This window comes from Phoenix dactylifera, chromosome 8, assembly GCF_009389715.1.
Source record: "Phoenix dactylifera cultivar Barhee BC4 chromosome 8, palm_55x_up_171113_PBpolish2nd_filt_p, whole genome shotgun sequence".
Lineage (NCBI taxonomy): Eukaryota > Viridiplantae > Streptophyta > Magnoliopsida > Arecales > Arecaceae > Phoenix > Phoenix dactylifera.
The window spans coordinates 10,019,580-10,035,754 of NC_052399.1; the positions used below are offsets into that span (position 1 = coordinate 10,019,580).

Sequence of the window (16,175 nt, forward strand, 5' to 3'; positions counted from 1 at the left end):
GCATGAGAGAAAAAGGAGAAGAAAAAAATAGGTGGGAAGTTTTTTCTCCTTAGTTTCTCTTCCAGTTTCCTCTTATTTAACCCTTCAAATGACAGATTCTAAACTTTGGAATAATGATCTCTCACAAAGGGACAAACAAATGAGGAATTCTTACTTTCTCTTTTATCTTTCTTTCCAAATCTCATGATCCAAACAAGGCATGAGAGGAGGGGGGTAGGGGTTGGAGGGAGAGAGAGACAGAGAGCAAGGTGGAGTAGTTTTAATTAGAGCAACGAGGATGGAGGAATAAGAGTTTCGGCGTGTCCTTTAATTTTCTCTTATATTTTTGGTAGACATAATTTATTCATACTTTGTGACATTTCTAAGATAACTCTTTACTTAGCATGGAGATCATATTCATACATTGATAGGATCCACATGTTTGCAAGATTATGCAATTAGTCAAGCAGATGTAAGTTACAATAAACAGACACTTTAGTGGGTGAGTTGGTGAGCGGGTGCATCAAATTTCATGCACCTGGGGGGGTCATTGGGGAGTTTCGACGAACAGCAGGGGGTGTGATACATGGCTGCCCGTGAAGGGGGTCCGACACGGCCAGAGGCGGGGAAGCCTGACGGTCCAGCTATCCATATTCCGAAGGGTGCTGCGAAGGGCTGCTCTTGGGCGGAGGTGGGGAAAGAAGTAACTCGGTAGCCGGCTTGGACATGCCACTAGATGACCCCTCGTGAGCAGGAGATGTTGCAGAGCAGGTTCTCCAAGGTGGTGGACGTCCTAGAGGAAGAGTTAGAGGGGACCCGAGCTGAATGGCGGAGCACCACAGTCATCGTGAGGAGCTTGGGGAGGAATATTCTGGTAGACTGTGTAGTAAAGGAAATCAAGCGAGTGGGACGCTTGGATTACAATGTGGAGTGCTTCCCGTTTATGGATGGTTTTATTGCGGTCCGGTTTGCCAAGGAGGAAGATCGCGAGGCCGCACTGATGAATGGCCCATGGATGGTGGCCGGACAACTCCTGGCAATGGATCGATGGAGGCCTAACTTTATTCCTGGTGTAAGGGGTGTCGACAGGGTGGTCGTTTGGCTTCGCTTGGTCTACTGGAGGAAGGAGACTATCCTTAGAATAGCCGCAAGAGCTAGTAACCCCTTGGCCTTGGATGGATTTACGAAGCAGGGGCAGCGATATGGCTTCGCCAGGGTGAAGATAGAGCTGGATTGTTCAAGCCCTCTCAAGCCGGGTACACTGGTGAGGGGGAGATCAGGAGGTGTCGAGGAGCCTTTCTGGCAAGGTTTCATCTACGAAAATCTACTTGCTCCCTGTTCCAAGTGTGGTCGGATAGGGCACTCGACGCCGAAGTGTGTCTGCTCCTCTCCGATGGATGGTGTGGCGAAGACGGCAGAGATGCAAGGGAAAGGGAAGGTAGCTATAGAGTCGGACTCCCTGGAGGACGGTGCGCAGAAGAACGGGGAAGGTGTTGCATTGGAGGAGATTCAGCGTATGGTCCGTGGATGGTTACGAGCCGTATTTGGCATCAACGGCCGGCCAAGAAGACGGCACGTAGGAAGGAGACGACCGAGTTCGGGACAAGGCCGAACTCGGTGCCCACCCCCCCGCGTCCGGCAAGGACTCAAATGGGGATAGGCTGGGAACTGATGCCTCTCTGGTCGACCTTGACGGGTGGCAGAAGCCCTCCAAGGTTGCCGGAGAAGGATGTCTCGAAAGCCGGTGCGGGCATGGACACGGCTGGACTGGGTCAACCCGTCCAGGGAAGTGGTGCAAGTGCTGAGTCAAGCCACAGGCCGGGATTGGGTCGGCTCAACCTAGCCTTGGGCCGGGATGCGGGCCTGGTTGAGCGCGGGCCGGAGGATGGACCAGGCTGGGCTGGTGATAGGCTCGAGTCCATGAAAGGGCAGCTCTCTGGTGGATCGGGCCCGAGCCTGAGGAAGCGATCCACAAGCCCTTGCAGGGTGCTCTGGACCAGGGGCCAGATTGAGTTGGGACGGAATTTTTTTGCCAGGGGGACTCCATATCAGCCAGGCTCGAAGGGGCGGCCGGAGGTAGGGCCCATCGGAGGAGCAGGAGCTCCCCCCCCTCTCATGGTGATGCGTAACCGTCCTCCTCGGACGGAGCGAGAGACCCGGGGTGTTGGCGACACCTCACGGCATGGGGCAGCGGAGGCTCCAAGGAGGAAGCTGACAAGGACTACCTCGGCGGTGGCGAATCTCTCAGCCTTGGGGTTGGCGGCTCCGCTGAGGGTGTCCGGCATGGAGGGGAGGACAGAACGGTGCGACGGGTCTGGGGTGGCCCCGCTCGGCTCCAATAACATGCAGGTTGTTCCGCCTGGCACACTGAAGACCCCTTCATAGCGTTTACTGTGCCATATGGCATGAGAGAGTGGAATAGGCCCTGTGACAGAGCTGAGCTCCGGAAAGCAGGTTGCGGGGGAATCAAGCAATATTGGAGAATCAAGGAACATTGGAAGGGTTGATGACATAAGGATGGAGCTATATGGTGGGCAGATGGGGGGTACTGTGGTAGCAGCTGAAGATATAGTGGACTCCACGTGCCACTTGGCACAGACTGAACGTGGAGGGGATCATCACCGTATCCTGGTTCAAATGATGGCAGCAGTGAAGGGGTGAACCCCGTAGGCTTGGTGAGCGGAGGGGCTTTGGAAGAGGTGGTGTTTCATGATTGCAACCTAGAGGTAGTGGGTTGTGACACCTTCATGGGTGATCAATGAAGGTTCTTTTATGGAACTGCCGTGGCGCGGGAAAGCCCTCCTTCGCCCCAACTTTTCGCAAGATTATGCAACAGCACAGTCCAGAGATTTGTGTGTTGTTTGAGATCCGGTTATCATGGAGAAGCCTACAGAAGACTAGAAGAGCGGTACTGAGGTCATGGGGATTCTATGCAGTGGAGTCTCGAGGGCTGTTGGGAGGCATTATTGTTACTCGGATGCAAGGATCATGTAAACTGGACATTTTTCATGTTTGTAACCAAAAGATGATTATGGTGATCTTGAAGGGTAGTAGATATTCTTGGGTCCTTGCTCCGGTGTATGCTAGTACTGATTTCAGGAAGAGATGGATATTGTGGGAGGAGGCGTCTCAGTTGATTAGTCAGGGCTATCCTATGATGTTGGCTGGTGATTTTAATTGCATTGTTAACCCTCAAGAGAAGATGAGAGGGAGGCCATTCTCTTATGAGAGGAAGATTAAGGAGTTTCAGAATTTTTGGACATTAAATGGGTTGATAGACCTGGGATTCTCGGGCCTTAGGTTTACATGGTGCAACAACCAGCAGGATCGGGTTAGAGTTTGGAAGAGATTTGATAGAGCTTGTGCGACCGCTAGGTGGATCCAGTATTTTTCGGATCATCGTGTGAGCCACCTACCCAGGATTGCGTCCAATCACTGCCCTTTATTGGTGAGTACAGATGCATATATCCCAGCCCGTCCCCCCTTTAGATTTGAAAAGGTGTGGCTTTGTTATCCACGATCATGTGAGATGGTGAGGGAGGCATGGAGTGCACCATTCAAGGGAGATGCTATGTATCGGATGTCCCGCAGATTGGAGTTGATGAGGAGGCGATTGAGGAGGTGGAACCATGAGGAGGTGGGAGACATTTTCAGGAGGATTGAGGAGTCAGAGGAGGCCATCGACATGTTACAGGCTCAGGAGGCTAGGAGGGGGGGGTCTAGCGGATGAGGAGGTGGGGGAGCTTAGATCACTAGTGGCACTACATGACGGCCTTCTTAGACAGAAAGAGATATTCTAGAGACAGAAATCGAGGGTATAGTGGATTGTAGAGGAAGATAGAAACACCAGATTTTTCACCAGGCGATAGTGATCAGGAGGCACTAGAATAGGATCAGAGTTATTAGGGGTAAGAACGGCAATTGTCGGAGGATTTGGACATGATTTAGAGGACTATGGAGAGTTTTTTTCAGGGCCAGGTGGACAGAGTAGACTATGGGTGGGAGCTTAGTGGATATATCATCGCCCTTGGTCGGGGCGTCTGAGGAGGAGACTGTAGCATTGACCAAACCGGTATCGGAGTGGAAGATTAGAGAGGCAGTGTGGTCCCTTGAGAGGAACAAGGCCCCAGGTCCGGATAGCTTTCCTCCCTTGTTATTCTAGAGATATTAGATGATAGTTGGTCGAGATGTGATGGTGGCCATACAACATTTTTTCAGCACGGCAGTGATGGCAGTAGATTGGCAGAGGACTTTCATCACCTTGATACCGAAGCAGTAGGATGCCACGAAGCCGAGACATTATCGTCCGATTAGCCTTTGTACGACTTTGTACAAGGCTACGACGAGGATCCTTGCTGTCAGGTTGAGGGGTGTTCTTTCTAGGCTTATTAGCCCGGAGCAGGGGGCTTTTTTGGAGGGGCGGAGTATATCGGAATGTGCTTATTGTCCAGAAGTTTATATTTGATCTCGGTAGGGCTCCGATGAGGAGAAGCTTGATAGGGATCAATCTTGACATGGAGAGGGCCTACGACAGGGTGAGATGGAATTTTTTGCAGCAATCTATGCGGGGGTTCGGCTTTCATGAGATATGGATCAGATGGGTCATGGGCTGCATTTGTGTCCCTTCCTTTGCCATTATGGTGAATGGCACGCCATCTCAGTTCTTTGCATCGTCGGGAGGGTTGCGCCAGGGATGCCCCTTTTCTCCGCTTTTGTTCATCATTTGTGCAGATGCATTATCTAGATCCTTACGGCAGGCAGTGGCTACTCAGGAGTTGAAGGTTTACAGACCGATGGTGGGGTCCTCTCCGATCTTTCACTTACTTTTTGCTGATAATTGTTTGCTTCTAACCAGGTCTTCGCATCAGGCGGCCCGAGTTATAGGTCAAATTCTTCGAAATTATTGTGCAGTGTCGGGACAGCGGGTCAACTTGACTAAGTCAGCTATTATTTTCAGCCCGAAGACTAAATTGGCGGTGAAGCACTCTATACTGAAGATCTTGGAGGTGGGAGAGTAGGAGGGTACGATGACATATTTGGAGGTCCCACTCTCCGACCGTCGGCTACAGAGAAGGGACTATACTTTCATTAAGCTCAGCATCAGACACAAATTAGAGGGCTGGCAGATGCATACACTTTTTATGATGGATAGGATTACTCTGGTTCGATCAGTTCTTACCTCGGTTCCTATCTACCTACTCTCCAACGCCATCATCCCTGTGGCAGTCCTGAGGTCCCTTGAGCAGCTTTTCAGAAATTTTATTTGGGGAAGATGCAGCAGTAGAGGTGGCATCCACTTGATGGTGTGGGAGGTTGTGTGCCAGCCGACTAGCTATGGAGGTTTAGGGGTACTGTCCTTGGTGGCGAGGCGGGAGGCTTTAACGGCTAGACATGCGTTTAGATTTGTGTTTGAGCCCGAGAGTTTGTGGTCCTCGCTGATGAGGGCCAAGTATGGCGTCTTGGCACCGGGTGTGCATGCTGGGCATCACCACTCTTCGGTCTGGAGGAAGATGTGCGTCAGAGCTATGGTGGTGTTTCCAGAGATCAGATAGGCTATTGGTGACGACCGTTCTATTGATGTGCTGGAGGATAGCTAGGTGACCGAGCTGCCGTTTTGTCGTATGCCGACCGTGGTGGACCCGACGAGATTAGCAGGTTGCAGGGTTAGCGATTTACTAGACTCAGAGGGGGGTCAATGGAGGGAAGAGCTGATTCAGGAGGCTTTTGGGGAGCAGTTGGCGGAGTTGGTCTTGACCCTGCCGATCCCTACCGGGGGGAGGCAGACAGGCTAGTATGGCTGCCGACAGGATGGTCGCAGGTGCGAGCTAGAGATCTTCACGCTCTGATCAGTAGGGAGCCAGCTCGACAAATTGAGGGTGGTTGGATATGAAGGCTGCGGATTCATCTCCGCATGGCGCTTTTCATCTGGAAGGTGGCCTAGGGCTGCCTTCCAACCATGAGCTTGTTAGCTCGGCGTGGCATGAGGTTATCTCAGTGTTGTGAGGAGTGTGCAGATATCGGAGAGACCACCGAGCATGTTCTTTTGCAGTGCCCTAGGGCCCGAGAGATTTGGAGGAGGTCACCGACCCCACTACTCGACTCGGCGCTATCGGCGTAGGATCTGATTCATTTGCTGAGGGACTCCATGTGGAGTTCTAGATCTACTAAGGCAGAGATTTTTATGGCATACTTGTCCTACTACATTTAGTTGGATAGGAATGCCAGCCTGTTTGAGGGGAAGAGGTCGCCTCCGTGGATGGTGGTGGATAGAGCGACGCTTCATGCGAGGGAGGTCACTGCGGATGTCGTTGTGTTTACTTTTGGGATGACTAGGAACATCTGGGGTACTCTTCACGCTAGTTCAGCGCCCTGCTTCGCTCTTGTTTCTTGGGTACCCCCACCCTTTGGCTATCTCAAAATAAACTTAGGTCAGTGGATGGTGGGATTGGAGGGGTTGGATTTATGATTAGAGACCACCGTGGTAAGATGATAGCAACAGGAGGGCGGCGCACACCAGGACTTACAGTGGTTGAGGCAGAGCTGCGGGCAGCCTGACAGAGTATATCCTTTGCGAGGCAGGTACTTGGCGTCGATCGGGTGTACCTCGAGGGAGACTCATTTGTGGTGATCGATTAGATTCAAAAGGCGGATCGGTATGACGATGGTCATCCCCTTATCCGGAAGACTCGCAGGATGGTTCAGTTGATGAGTGACTTTTAGGCAGTACACGTGTTTAGGAAGGCGAACCGAGCAGCAGACTGCGTCACCTCCTTTGTCGCCTGGCATTCCAGAAATTTTGTTTAGACATCTGTGTCAAACGTTCCTCCTTTTTTGTATTTTTTATTTTTCTGTGATCTGACAGGCTGTATTCACGTTAGAGCTATATGAAATGAGTAGCCGTTTTTACCCAAAAAAAAAAGAGTGTGCTACATTTTCTCCACAATAATAGTATTTAATAACTTATTTAGGCACAAAACTTGCAAGAATATTAACTTTTTATTTATTCACTTATATAAATATCGTTCTCAATAATTTAAGGGACATAAATACAAATTAAAAACGCTTTAAATACTACTTATATAAATAGTACCAAACTATTCATATATACCATGATAGTTAGAAGTGTAAGAGAAAAAAAATAAATAAATAAAATTTCTTCGGTCTTTTGCCACTTCTTCCTTAGCTCATTTTGATCGCTTTGATCCGTTCTAGTCCATGTTAACCTCCTGCTCCAATATCTAACTCTCACTTCCAATCCCACCACCTCCTCACCCAAATCCTCCTTGATTCTCTTCTAAGCACTATTTGATTATGAGAGTATATTAATTTTTACTAATTTGTTTCCGCCTGTAAGTCGATATACAAGTCACTGTACATATAGAAAGTTTTTATAATAATCAGCAAAAAAAAAACAATAATAAATATTTTTCCAAAAATAAAAATATATTAATTTGTCAGTTCATTGTTTATGACTGTAACGTTTTGCCGTTTCGGAGAGTACGCCGACTTGTTCGCTAATGTCGGCGCAGCTGCTGAAGATGCCGCGTTCTAGGAAAGACGCGACAATTTTCACCCGAAAACCAACGAGTCTCGTGTCCGTTGGTTGGTTTGATCCGTCGCAGCCCGACGGCCGCATGGGACACGTACATCGTAGATCCCGTACAAGTGCCCCCACAAAAAATTTCAGTGCGTCCAATTCCCTTCGGGTTATCTATACACGTGTCCACATAATCTCCGTCGATGACAACCTGGACGGCGCCACTGGATACGCATAAAAGGGTTCCCCATGCACCGTCCGCAAACAATTCATGAAACGGAAGCGGCGGGGCCTTTTCGGGTCCCACGTGGCATGTCGTTAATTTCCCACTGGCCCACCTCGGAAGGTGGGCAGTTGGGGAGCTTTGATGAAGGCTGAGAAAAGCGACGGCCATGGGAGGGGTCCGTCCTTCACGAACTCCTCGTGCTCCACGGTCATCTCCTTTGCTCCGCTCCGCTTCTAGGGTTAGGGTTAAAGGGTTACGGTTTCGCCGGAGGGGCGGGGAGGATGGGGAGGGACGGGGCACTGCAGTCGTGCCTGGTGGCGCTGGCGGTGGTGGTGATCGTGGTCGGGGTCTGGACCTTCTCCTTCCAGAAGATGATGGCCACCTACTTCTTGGGCCTCCTGGGGATCGCTGGGATCCTCCTGCCCGACTGGGAGTTCTTCGATCGGGACTTCTCGCAGTGGTTCACTCCGTTGCCGGCCCGGAGAGGGGCTGCCTCCAATCTGGACCCGGATGCTATCAGGTTTGGTATCTCCCTCTGTCTCTCCGTTTTCCTTTGCGCTGTTTGTCAGAGGGTTTCAGCGAAAGTTTGAGTCTTTACGCGAAGAATTTTATTTTTAGTTCTTTTTAAGGGATATGGAGGTTTAGAGTGTCATTACCTAATCAGACACGGCAAAAAAAAAAACAAAAAAAAAAATCTTACATTGAACATAAAAATTTTCAATCCGAAGTTCTAATATGTGATTTGTTTAGGAAAAAAAAGTTTGGGCTTGGGGTTTGGTGTGTAATAAATTATAACGGTATCTTTTTGTTTGATAAATTGATTGTAAAGAAAACTTTGGGGTTTGAAGTTGGATATATGGAATTTCTTAATATGAAATTGCAATCAAGAACCTCATGAATTAAAGCTTTGAAAGGCTCCAGAAATTCTGACTCGGTGATTTTTTGAATTTAGAGAGTGATTCACCTCGTTGTATTTAAAGAAGGCATTGTTCGCTAAATAGATGTTTCAAGGATCTGGGATAGCTCGCAGCAACACTGGAGGTGGCCCTTAAAAGGAGCCTGCGGTGACGAAGGATTCATGAAGCCAGCCATAGATAGTTGGGAAAAGGCTCCATCGTTATGGTCGAATTATTATTCAGCAAGTCCTGAAAATTTTAGGGGGAGTGAGAGAAAGATGCATGGTTTTGTTGATTATGAAGTTGTTCAGGTGAAAAGACAACCCAGGAAAAGACTTATATGCATGCACATGTTTAATTGTGCTAGTTTATTCTTCCCTTAGTGAACGAGATCAGCAATGAGCCTTTTTAAGTTGAAGATTCACACTGCTGATCATAATTTATAATATTTATGGGACCTAAAATAAAACTTGTGTTCAGGTTGCTTATCTGTAGATCAAGTGGACATAGAATGAATGACATTGATATAATTAGCATCTTACAGATGTATTTTAGAGCACACTGATTGAGATTCCAAATCATCTGTCTTCTTTTAGATATCTTAAAATGCATAAATACTAAATTTCAGCTGACTTAGGTGCTTCTAAAGCTTAAAGCAAATAAAAATGTTCTTACCAATGGACTTGTCCATTTGTAACTCCTGTTCTTTCTAATAAATTGTTGGATGGTTCCAGCTCCTAACACATTCTAGAAAAAGGGGGAAAAAGGATTATACATTTTGGGATCAGTTGATGCATCTGTAGGAAAACTCCAAAAATCTTGATTTTTTATCACTCTCTTTATGGTGAAGATAAAAATGTAGAAATCCTCAAGTTTGTTATCATCCGTTGATTGGAGCCCTTATATTGGAATAAAGGCACAGATACCTCTCATGAGCAGTGTGAGGGAAGAAATTCAAAAGACAGCACCAGAGGCTCCAACTAAAGTCACAGCGGAGCAAAAATTTGAGATAGTGCTCGCACCTAGGAGCACATATTGGCTACTTATAAGACATTCTTAACAAGGTTGTCAAAACCATTCGCTACACTAGATTCAGGATGATCTATTGAGTTTTTTTTTCCTTTCCTTATAGATTCCCTAAGCAATATGAGGTGAGAAACTTAAGAGACAGCTCCAAAGGCTCGAACTAAAGTCGCAGTGGTGCAAAAGGTGAGACATGATTGTCACCTAGGAGCACATATATTCCACTTTTAACACAACTTAAGAAGGTTGTGATTAACAACTTATCTGAATCCAACCCTGTACCTTAGCAATCTAAGATGGTAGCAGTTCATGACATCATATATATTTTAAAATCCACTGATACATAAATCTGATCTCTTTCGGTGAAAAGCACTTTTTTTCGGGGGGGGGGGGGGAATTAAATTACAAAATTGGATCGTGTGTATTGTGAGCTACACTGAAGTTATTTCAGAAATAAAAACATGCAGCTCCTTTTAGTTTGTATAGGATATGGTTCAATCAAATTGTTTTTATGCTTTAACTTTACATGTAAAGTTATAGTGCAAGTATAATATTATTTTCATTTTCAGGTATCAATAATACCCACACACACACATTATATAATAGTGAGATGATGACCAGAAGAAGTAAATCCTCTAGCTGTATGCAACTCCATTTGGTTTTGGATCACAATAAGACACTACAGGTTGCTATTATTTTAAGGAAATTGAGTAATCCTTGATTATATATGCTTTTGATTTATGTTTACATTTGAATTTAGAGTTCAATTGCAAGAATTTTATAAATGTAGTTAATCATTATCATAGTTATGACCATCGAGATAAGTATCAGTTTTGGAACCAGGAAAAGGGAAGTCCTTAAGTTGAACATGTGGAGAATCCAGACAGCCCTTAAGCTTGTCCAGAAGAATCCTGGAAAGGATCATGTTGATTCAATGTCTGTAGGTCTATAGTTCATTTATATTCAGAACATCTTGTAGTTCTAATAGTTGAAACAAAGGAAAAAAAGTTGCATGAGCACCTCCATAAGAACCTGAACATACCCATATAGATTACATGCTGCTTGAACATTAACTTCATGTTAAAGCTATGAGAAAACCCTAACCATCAGATTGTGTCATATGTACATGAGCTTCTCCAAAGTCCACTATTCTAGAAGCAGACAGGGAAAATTAAAAAATTTCTATTGTAGAAACAGATGATGAAAATTTATAAAATTTGTATGTATTAGAAAGAATGGTGTCTGACTAAAATATAGTTATTTTGAGTGGTTACATCAATGTTTTCAAACCTAAGGCAGCACTTTCAGTGAATAGGTCTTCTTCAGAAATCATACTTCACATAAATTATAGACTTATCAGAGGACTGATGGGCTCAATTATCTTTTAAAGGCTCATTTATCTTTAAAAAGATTTCTTCTCTATGGCTCCATACCATGTTGAATATGAGTGGAAGTAAATGGGAGATCTTAGAAGGAAAATGTAGAAATGGACAATGTTGGTAGAGAGGTGAAAAGCCAGAAGCTTGGATGGAACAGTTGTGCTTGGCTGATTGTTTGATTGGCTTTTTTCTAGATGCTTATCTAAGGAACCAGGACCTTCTCCAATATTAATGCAACTTTTGTCTGTTGGGAGCCTGCCTGAACCCCTTCAGTATTGAACGATTATCCAAGCATCTATTACTATTACGAATACTATCACTATTACCACTACTATTATTACATTTTACAGTTCAAAAGCTGGAGCCAAATTCATGTCTTTATTAATGCTTAAGAGTGAAGGTCCTTATGTGCTTTGAACTACTCGTACTACGGCTACTTTTTTTGTCAAAATCTGAAGCAAATTCATGTGTTGTTCATCAATGCTTAAGAGTGGGGGTCCAAATGTGCTATCAACAGCATCATAAACTCGACTTAGAGAGCTCTGTGCAATTCATTTCAGACCCAAAGTTGTTCCTTTTAACATATGAATCATGTCTATCCTATCACAAATAGATGCAAAGATCACCTTATGAGTTTATGGAATGCCTTAAAAGGCTTGTAGTTGCTAGGGACCAAAATAATGTAGCATTTAAGTTTGCTTGTTTTACAAGGAGCAGTGAAATACTATTTTAAGATGCGAAGAAAACCAAGTATTTTTTCTCCGATCTATGGTTTTGTTGGATATCCATAAGTTTTTCTGGACAGATTCTTTCGGGTAAGCATTTAGGGTTTTTAAGGTGGAAAAGGCAGGTATAGGCAGAATGGTAGCACTGACAAGTGGACCTATGAGACTTGGATGGAGGTAGCACAAAAGGTTACAATGAACCCCACATTAAAAGCAGTCCGAGCTCTAGTGTAAAACTTAAAACTAAATGGCGGTGGGTATTGTGTATCATGGATCCTAGGGATGCAATAATGGTGAGATAACATTATCCATGGAAGTATTTCAGGTTTTGGAACATCCTGCCGGATCCAGCAGGATGGGCCAGAGAGATGGAAGGGAGAGAATGGGAGAGGGGCAGGGAGAGTGCTGGAGGCCTGTTTTGGAACAACACCACCAGTATAGTATGCATTTCCCGCTCCATCAGAATGACGTTGTATATCTTAGCTACTGTAGCGCACCTACTGAGTGAAGAAGCTAATTGATATCCAAGTGGTGAAGCACTTTCTCCTTCTACTAAAGCAAGAAGTGCAGACCTATCTCAAGGTAGCATAGGCTTTCGCTTTGGTAATAAGGGCAAGTCAGGATGATGTCCCTCTTCCTTCTCTTGCTACCTCCTATCCTCCTTACCTCCATACGCTCTTTTCCGCCTATCCCATCGGATCCGCCGAGATGTTGGGAAACAGGCCCTAAATATGTTTTCTTATATTGTTATTATCCTAGTGAAAAATAATGGTTGGCTATAAACAATGGTGGATAAATCTACCTCCGAACTGGCTGTTGTCAAATTGCATTAGAGTAGCTCTTTGTTGGTCTATATGTGAGATGGTTCATATCAGGTGTAAAGCCAGACAGATATATATTTCCTCAAATCATATGAAGCCTTCCAAATTTGAGGTCTACTACAGAATCTCTCTCCTCTTGATTGGACAGTCCTGCCAATGGTGAAACACATTACCACCAAGGTTGTAGGTGCCAGTCTGTGCCTGCCTGTACTTTGCTGGACTTGTGCTTGCATGGGGCATGCATATGCGCTGCATGTATGTATCATGTATGTACGTATGCATATACCTGTGTGTGCATTGGTTTCAGCATAACATGGCATACTGTGCTGGACATGTCCTGCAGGTTATGTTGGATTTGGTAAATTGAGGATAGCAAGAACCTTCGTTTTTTTTTTTTCACAATTCAAACTCTGCTGTCTGCAAAAGCAACCAAATCCTTATCGATTGTTTATTAATACAATAACTCCAAGCTAGAATATTCTCTGAATATGAAGGTCATCATCATGCTAGTCTTTTAAAATTTCTTCACTATGTAAAGCTGATTTAGCCAGCTTTCTTGATCAAATAAGGGGTGGAATGCATTGGTTGTGTTATAGTTTTAGCTGCTAAGAATAGTTGAAGAATGAAGTGGTCTCCAAAGTTATGCTTGGAAGCAGGAAACTAAATGAGGAGCAAAATGGTGGTTGATTTTTTCTAACTTGAATGATGATCTTGTCTATATTACCTAGATTTAGACTTTCCATTTCCAAATCTTTTCCTAGTTTTCCAGCATCAAAACAAAGGTCAATTATAAATTTATTTCTATGCAGAATTTCCTTTTCCTGTTTGTGTTATTCTCCTTCCCTTTGCAGTGAATGTAATCTAACGAACCATGCCTGATCATTTCTAGATGTTTGCTAATTTAACGTGTTCATCGTGTGGTAATTCATCACTTTATATCAGAACAATGTTAACCATTTTGTTTCCTATTTTTGTTGAGCAGATTTAAATTTTCTCCCCTCAGGGTTGCTGCGATCGCTATAATTTATGGCTTTGGCCTGTACAAGTGGTGGATGTTTGTAATCAGCTAGTTGTCTGAGCTTCTTCATGGCGTCTCTTTCATGCTTCTTAACACTAAAAGTTTCTCTGTTGCAACTTTCAGAATTCTATGGGTTGTATCTATTTTACACAAACTCTATCAGAGAAACTGTAAATCTCTGGATCATATCATGGTGATTATTGCCTTTTATTCTTCTATTTAGTGCTTGGTTGTCCACATATCTTACTTTTAATGTTCTGGATACGGGCTTCATTAATCATGATTGCATTCGGATGCATCAGGATTTATAGACCTAGTGCAAGCGATGTAGCATCAGCGAGAATTTGTCTACGTGCATTGATGATTTTATTCAAGTTGTGATGCATCAAACAAAAGTTCAATTTGAAGCATGTAATTGACACCGAGGAGGTTGCAGTTAGGTTGCTGATGGGTTTTCTTCCTTTCTTTCCTCTAATTGTCAAGTCAAAAGATTGGGTTGTGACTTTCTGGTCAAATGTGGGGTGGGTTTTGTTCTGCTACTAGTTCAAGGTAAATGTGTTAAGAGTCCAAAGCACATTCAGCACGGTGCACCTTGAGTTGGCCTAAATGAACTTTGAGGAGTGACAAGAAACCTAAGTCCAATAATACTTGAATTACCCAAATAAAATTTGAGTCGCAGGAAACTTAAAGTTCAGTTGCACTTAAATTGCGCGTTCTATAATATTTTCCTCGATCTCTGACTTGGAACATAAAAAATGGTCCAAGATGTGCAAGGACATTTATGTACATCTTTGTCTATATATTTCAATCTTCCCAACAAGAGAAAATGCATAGCATCCACAGGCCCAAACAGGCAGAGCCACAGAAATGGTTTCGGATCGGCTCCCAGAATGAGACCCAAGTATTCTTTTAGGCAACGATTGAGTCAAAAACTAACGAACTCATGTCAGATGACTCAGATCGGATAGGTCAATCTGATCCATTTTCAGCGCTACTTATATTGGCGCATCTTTTCAGGGCGGCTAAAAATTTTTGACATAATTTTTTTTCTTTTTTTTTTTAAAAAAAAAGGAATCGAAAGAAATGACAAAGGCGTTCGTCGGAGGAGACGTGTGACAATGAAGTATAATATGTTATAATGTTTTGAATTCAATACGATAAGCAGCCATCAGAGTGGCGCAGCGGAAGCGTGGTGGGCCCATAACCCACAGGTCCCAGGATCGAAACCTGGCTCTGATAAGGAGTGGCTTTCGCTTTTTGTTTCTTTTTTGTTTTTATTTATTTCTCAAACACTTGCATGGTTTCCTTTCTATTTTTCCTAAAAAACTTTGCAAGGTTCCGAATTAATTATATTCAACTTGTTCTATGCTTCACTTAATCCAAATTGTGGATGGGTTGAGCATATTGAGCCAATCTTTTTGGATTTGGATGATTGATTTATCGTGGGGTTAGGTTTGGTTTTTAATTGGTTACAGTGAGCCTTGATTAATTTTAACTTGATTATCTATTTGTGAACTAGGTGATAATCTTCGTTTTGAGGGAGAACGTAGGAAGCAAATCGCTTCCCCCATATTATTGGGTAAAAGCAAGGATGATTACAGTGAAAAGAATGGAAGAAGAGGACAGTGGTTACTAAGAGAGTACAATGGAGATCCTAGAATCAGAAGATTGGAGCTAATTAGATGTCAAGATATTTCTATGGCTCTCCAGGTTTTTCGCTAAGCATAAATTTCCTCAAAGTTTGAAGGTCTAAAGAGTTTTGGGAAGGACTGATTTAATGGAAAACCTTTTCCTTAGGAAAATTCTCTAATTCCTCTCATGTGAAACATGCTGATGATAAGCTCATTCCAAGCACTTCTTGAAGATGACTGAATTTTCTTGTGTCTCTAGGTGGTCCAGAATTATGTGATCATGTAATCTGATAAACTCAAATGCATTAACCTATCAAATCCATAAATAGTTTATCCAAATCTAAAATTCTCAAAATAAAAAGTGAATAATCACAATACAGAGATAGGTTAACAAACAACATATTGATCTTAAATGACCCCATGGATATGCCAAGATAGAGAAGATCAGCTACACATCTAGCTTTGGCAATCAATACTCTTGGAACATCACTAGTTCTTCTCTTCAGCAGGTATCAACAAATCAATTCCTGAATGTACTACAAATCTTTATCCCTAATGAATTATCGAACATAGTTGATTTTCAAAGTTAATGAAGCATGGTTATTAGCAACCTTTCCTTTAAAAAAATAAAGGAAAAAATGTATTGACAAAAAATTAGAATGTATCTCGCTTAAAATTGTTCTTTTAGATGCATGGAGCTTTACCACTCTAGGAGACAGGTGCTTCTAGATCTGCGAAGTAGCATATAACAAAGAAGCAATAGCCTAACAGAGGATAGCAAAAACTCTCTATTGAAATAGAAGAATGAGAGAAGAGAATTATATTTCTGCTTGTCTTTACAATGTACATGAGTAGCCTTTATATAGACTAGAAGGCTGACGAAATTTGGTACGGCCGAATAAGTTTGGCACAATCAATCACAAATCAATTAAGAAAAAAA

General features: G+C 43.7%; 2 protein-coding genes and 1 non-coding gene across 4 annotated transcripts; all 3 read left to right on the forward strand.

Annotated features, from left to right (window-relative positions):
* The first annotated feature begins 715 nt into the window (after positions 1–715).
* LOC120111705 lies at positions 716–2,640 on the forward strand. The gene is made up of 2 exons (XM_039129564.1): positions 716–1,493; positions 2,402–2,640. The coding sequence occupies exons 1-2, from the start codon at positions 716–718 to the stop codon at positions 2,638–2,640; spliced, it is 1,017 nt and encodes a 338-aa protein (XP_038985492.1).
* A 5,214-nt stretch (positions 2,641–7,854) lies between these two features.
* Positions 7,855–13,826, forward strand: LOC103711246 (signal peptidase complex-like protein DTM1). 2 transcript variants are annotated; one of them, XM_008797321.3, is made up of 2 exons: positions 7,855–8,262; positions 13,569–13,826. In XM_008797321.3, exons 1-2 carry the CDS (start codon positions 8,024–8,026, stop codon positions 13,654–13,656), a joined length of 327 nt encoding a protein of 108 aa, XP_008795543.2. In that variant the 5' UTR covers positions 7,855–8,023; the 3' UTR covers positions 13,657–13,826. The 2 variants fall into 2 exon arrangements, with proteins under 2 accessions (XP_008795543.2, XP_038984816.1); XM_039128888.1 differs by having other exon boundaries at positions 7,908–8,262; positions 13,590–13,826.
* A 945-nt stretch (positions 13,827–14,771) lies between these two features.
* Positions 14,772–14,843, forward strand: TRNAM-CAU. The gene has a single exon. It is a non-coding gene; the product is annotated as a tRNA-Met (tRNA).
* The last annotated feature ends 1,332 nt before the right edge of the window (positions 14,844–16,175 follow it).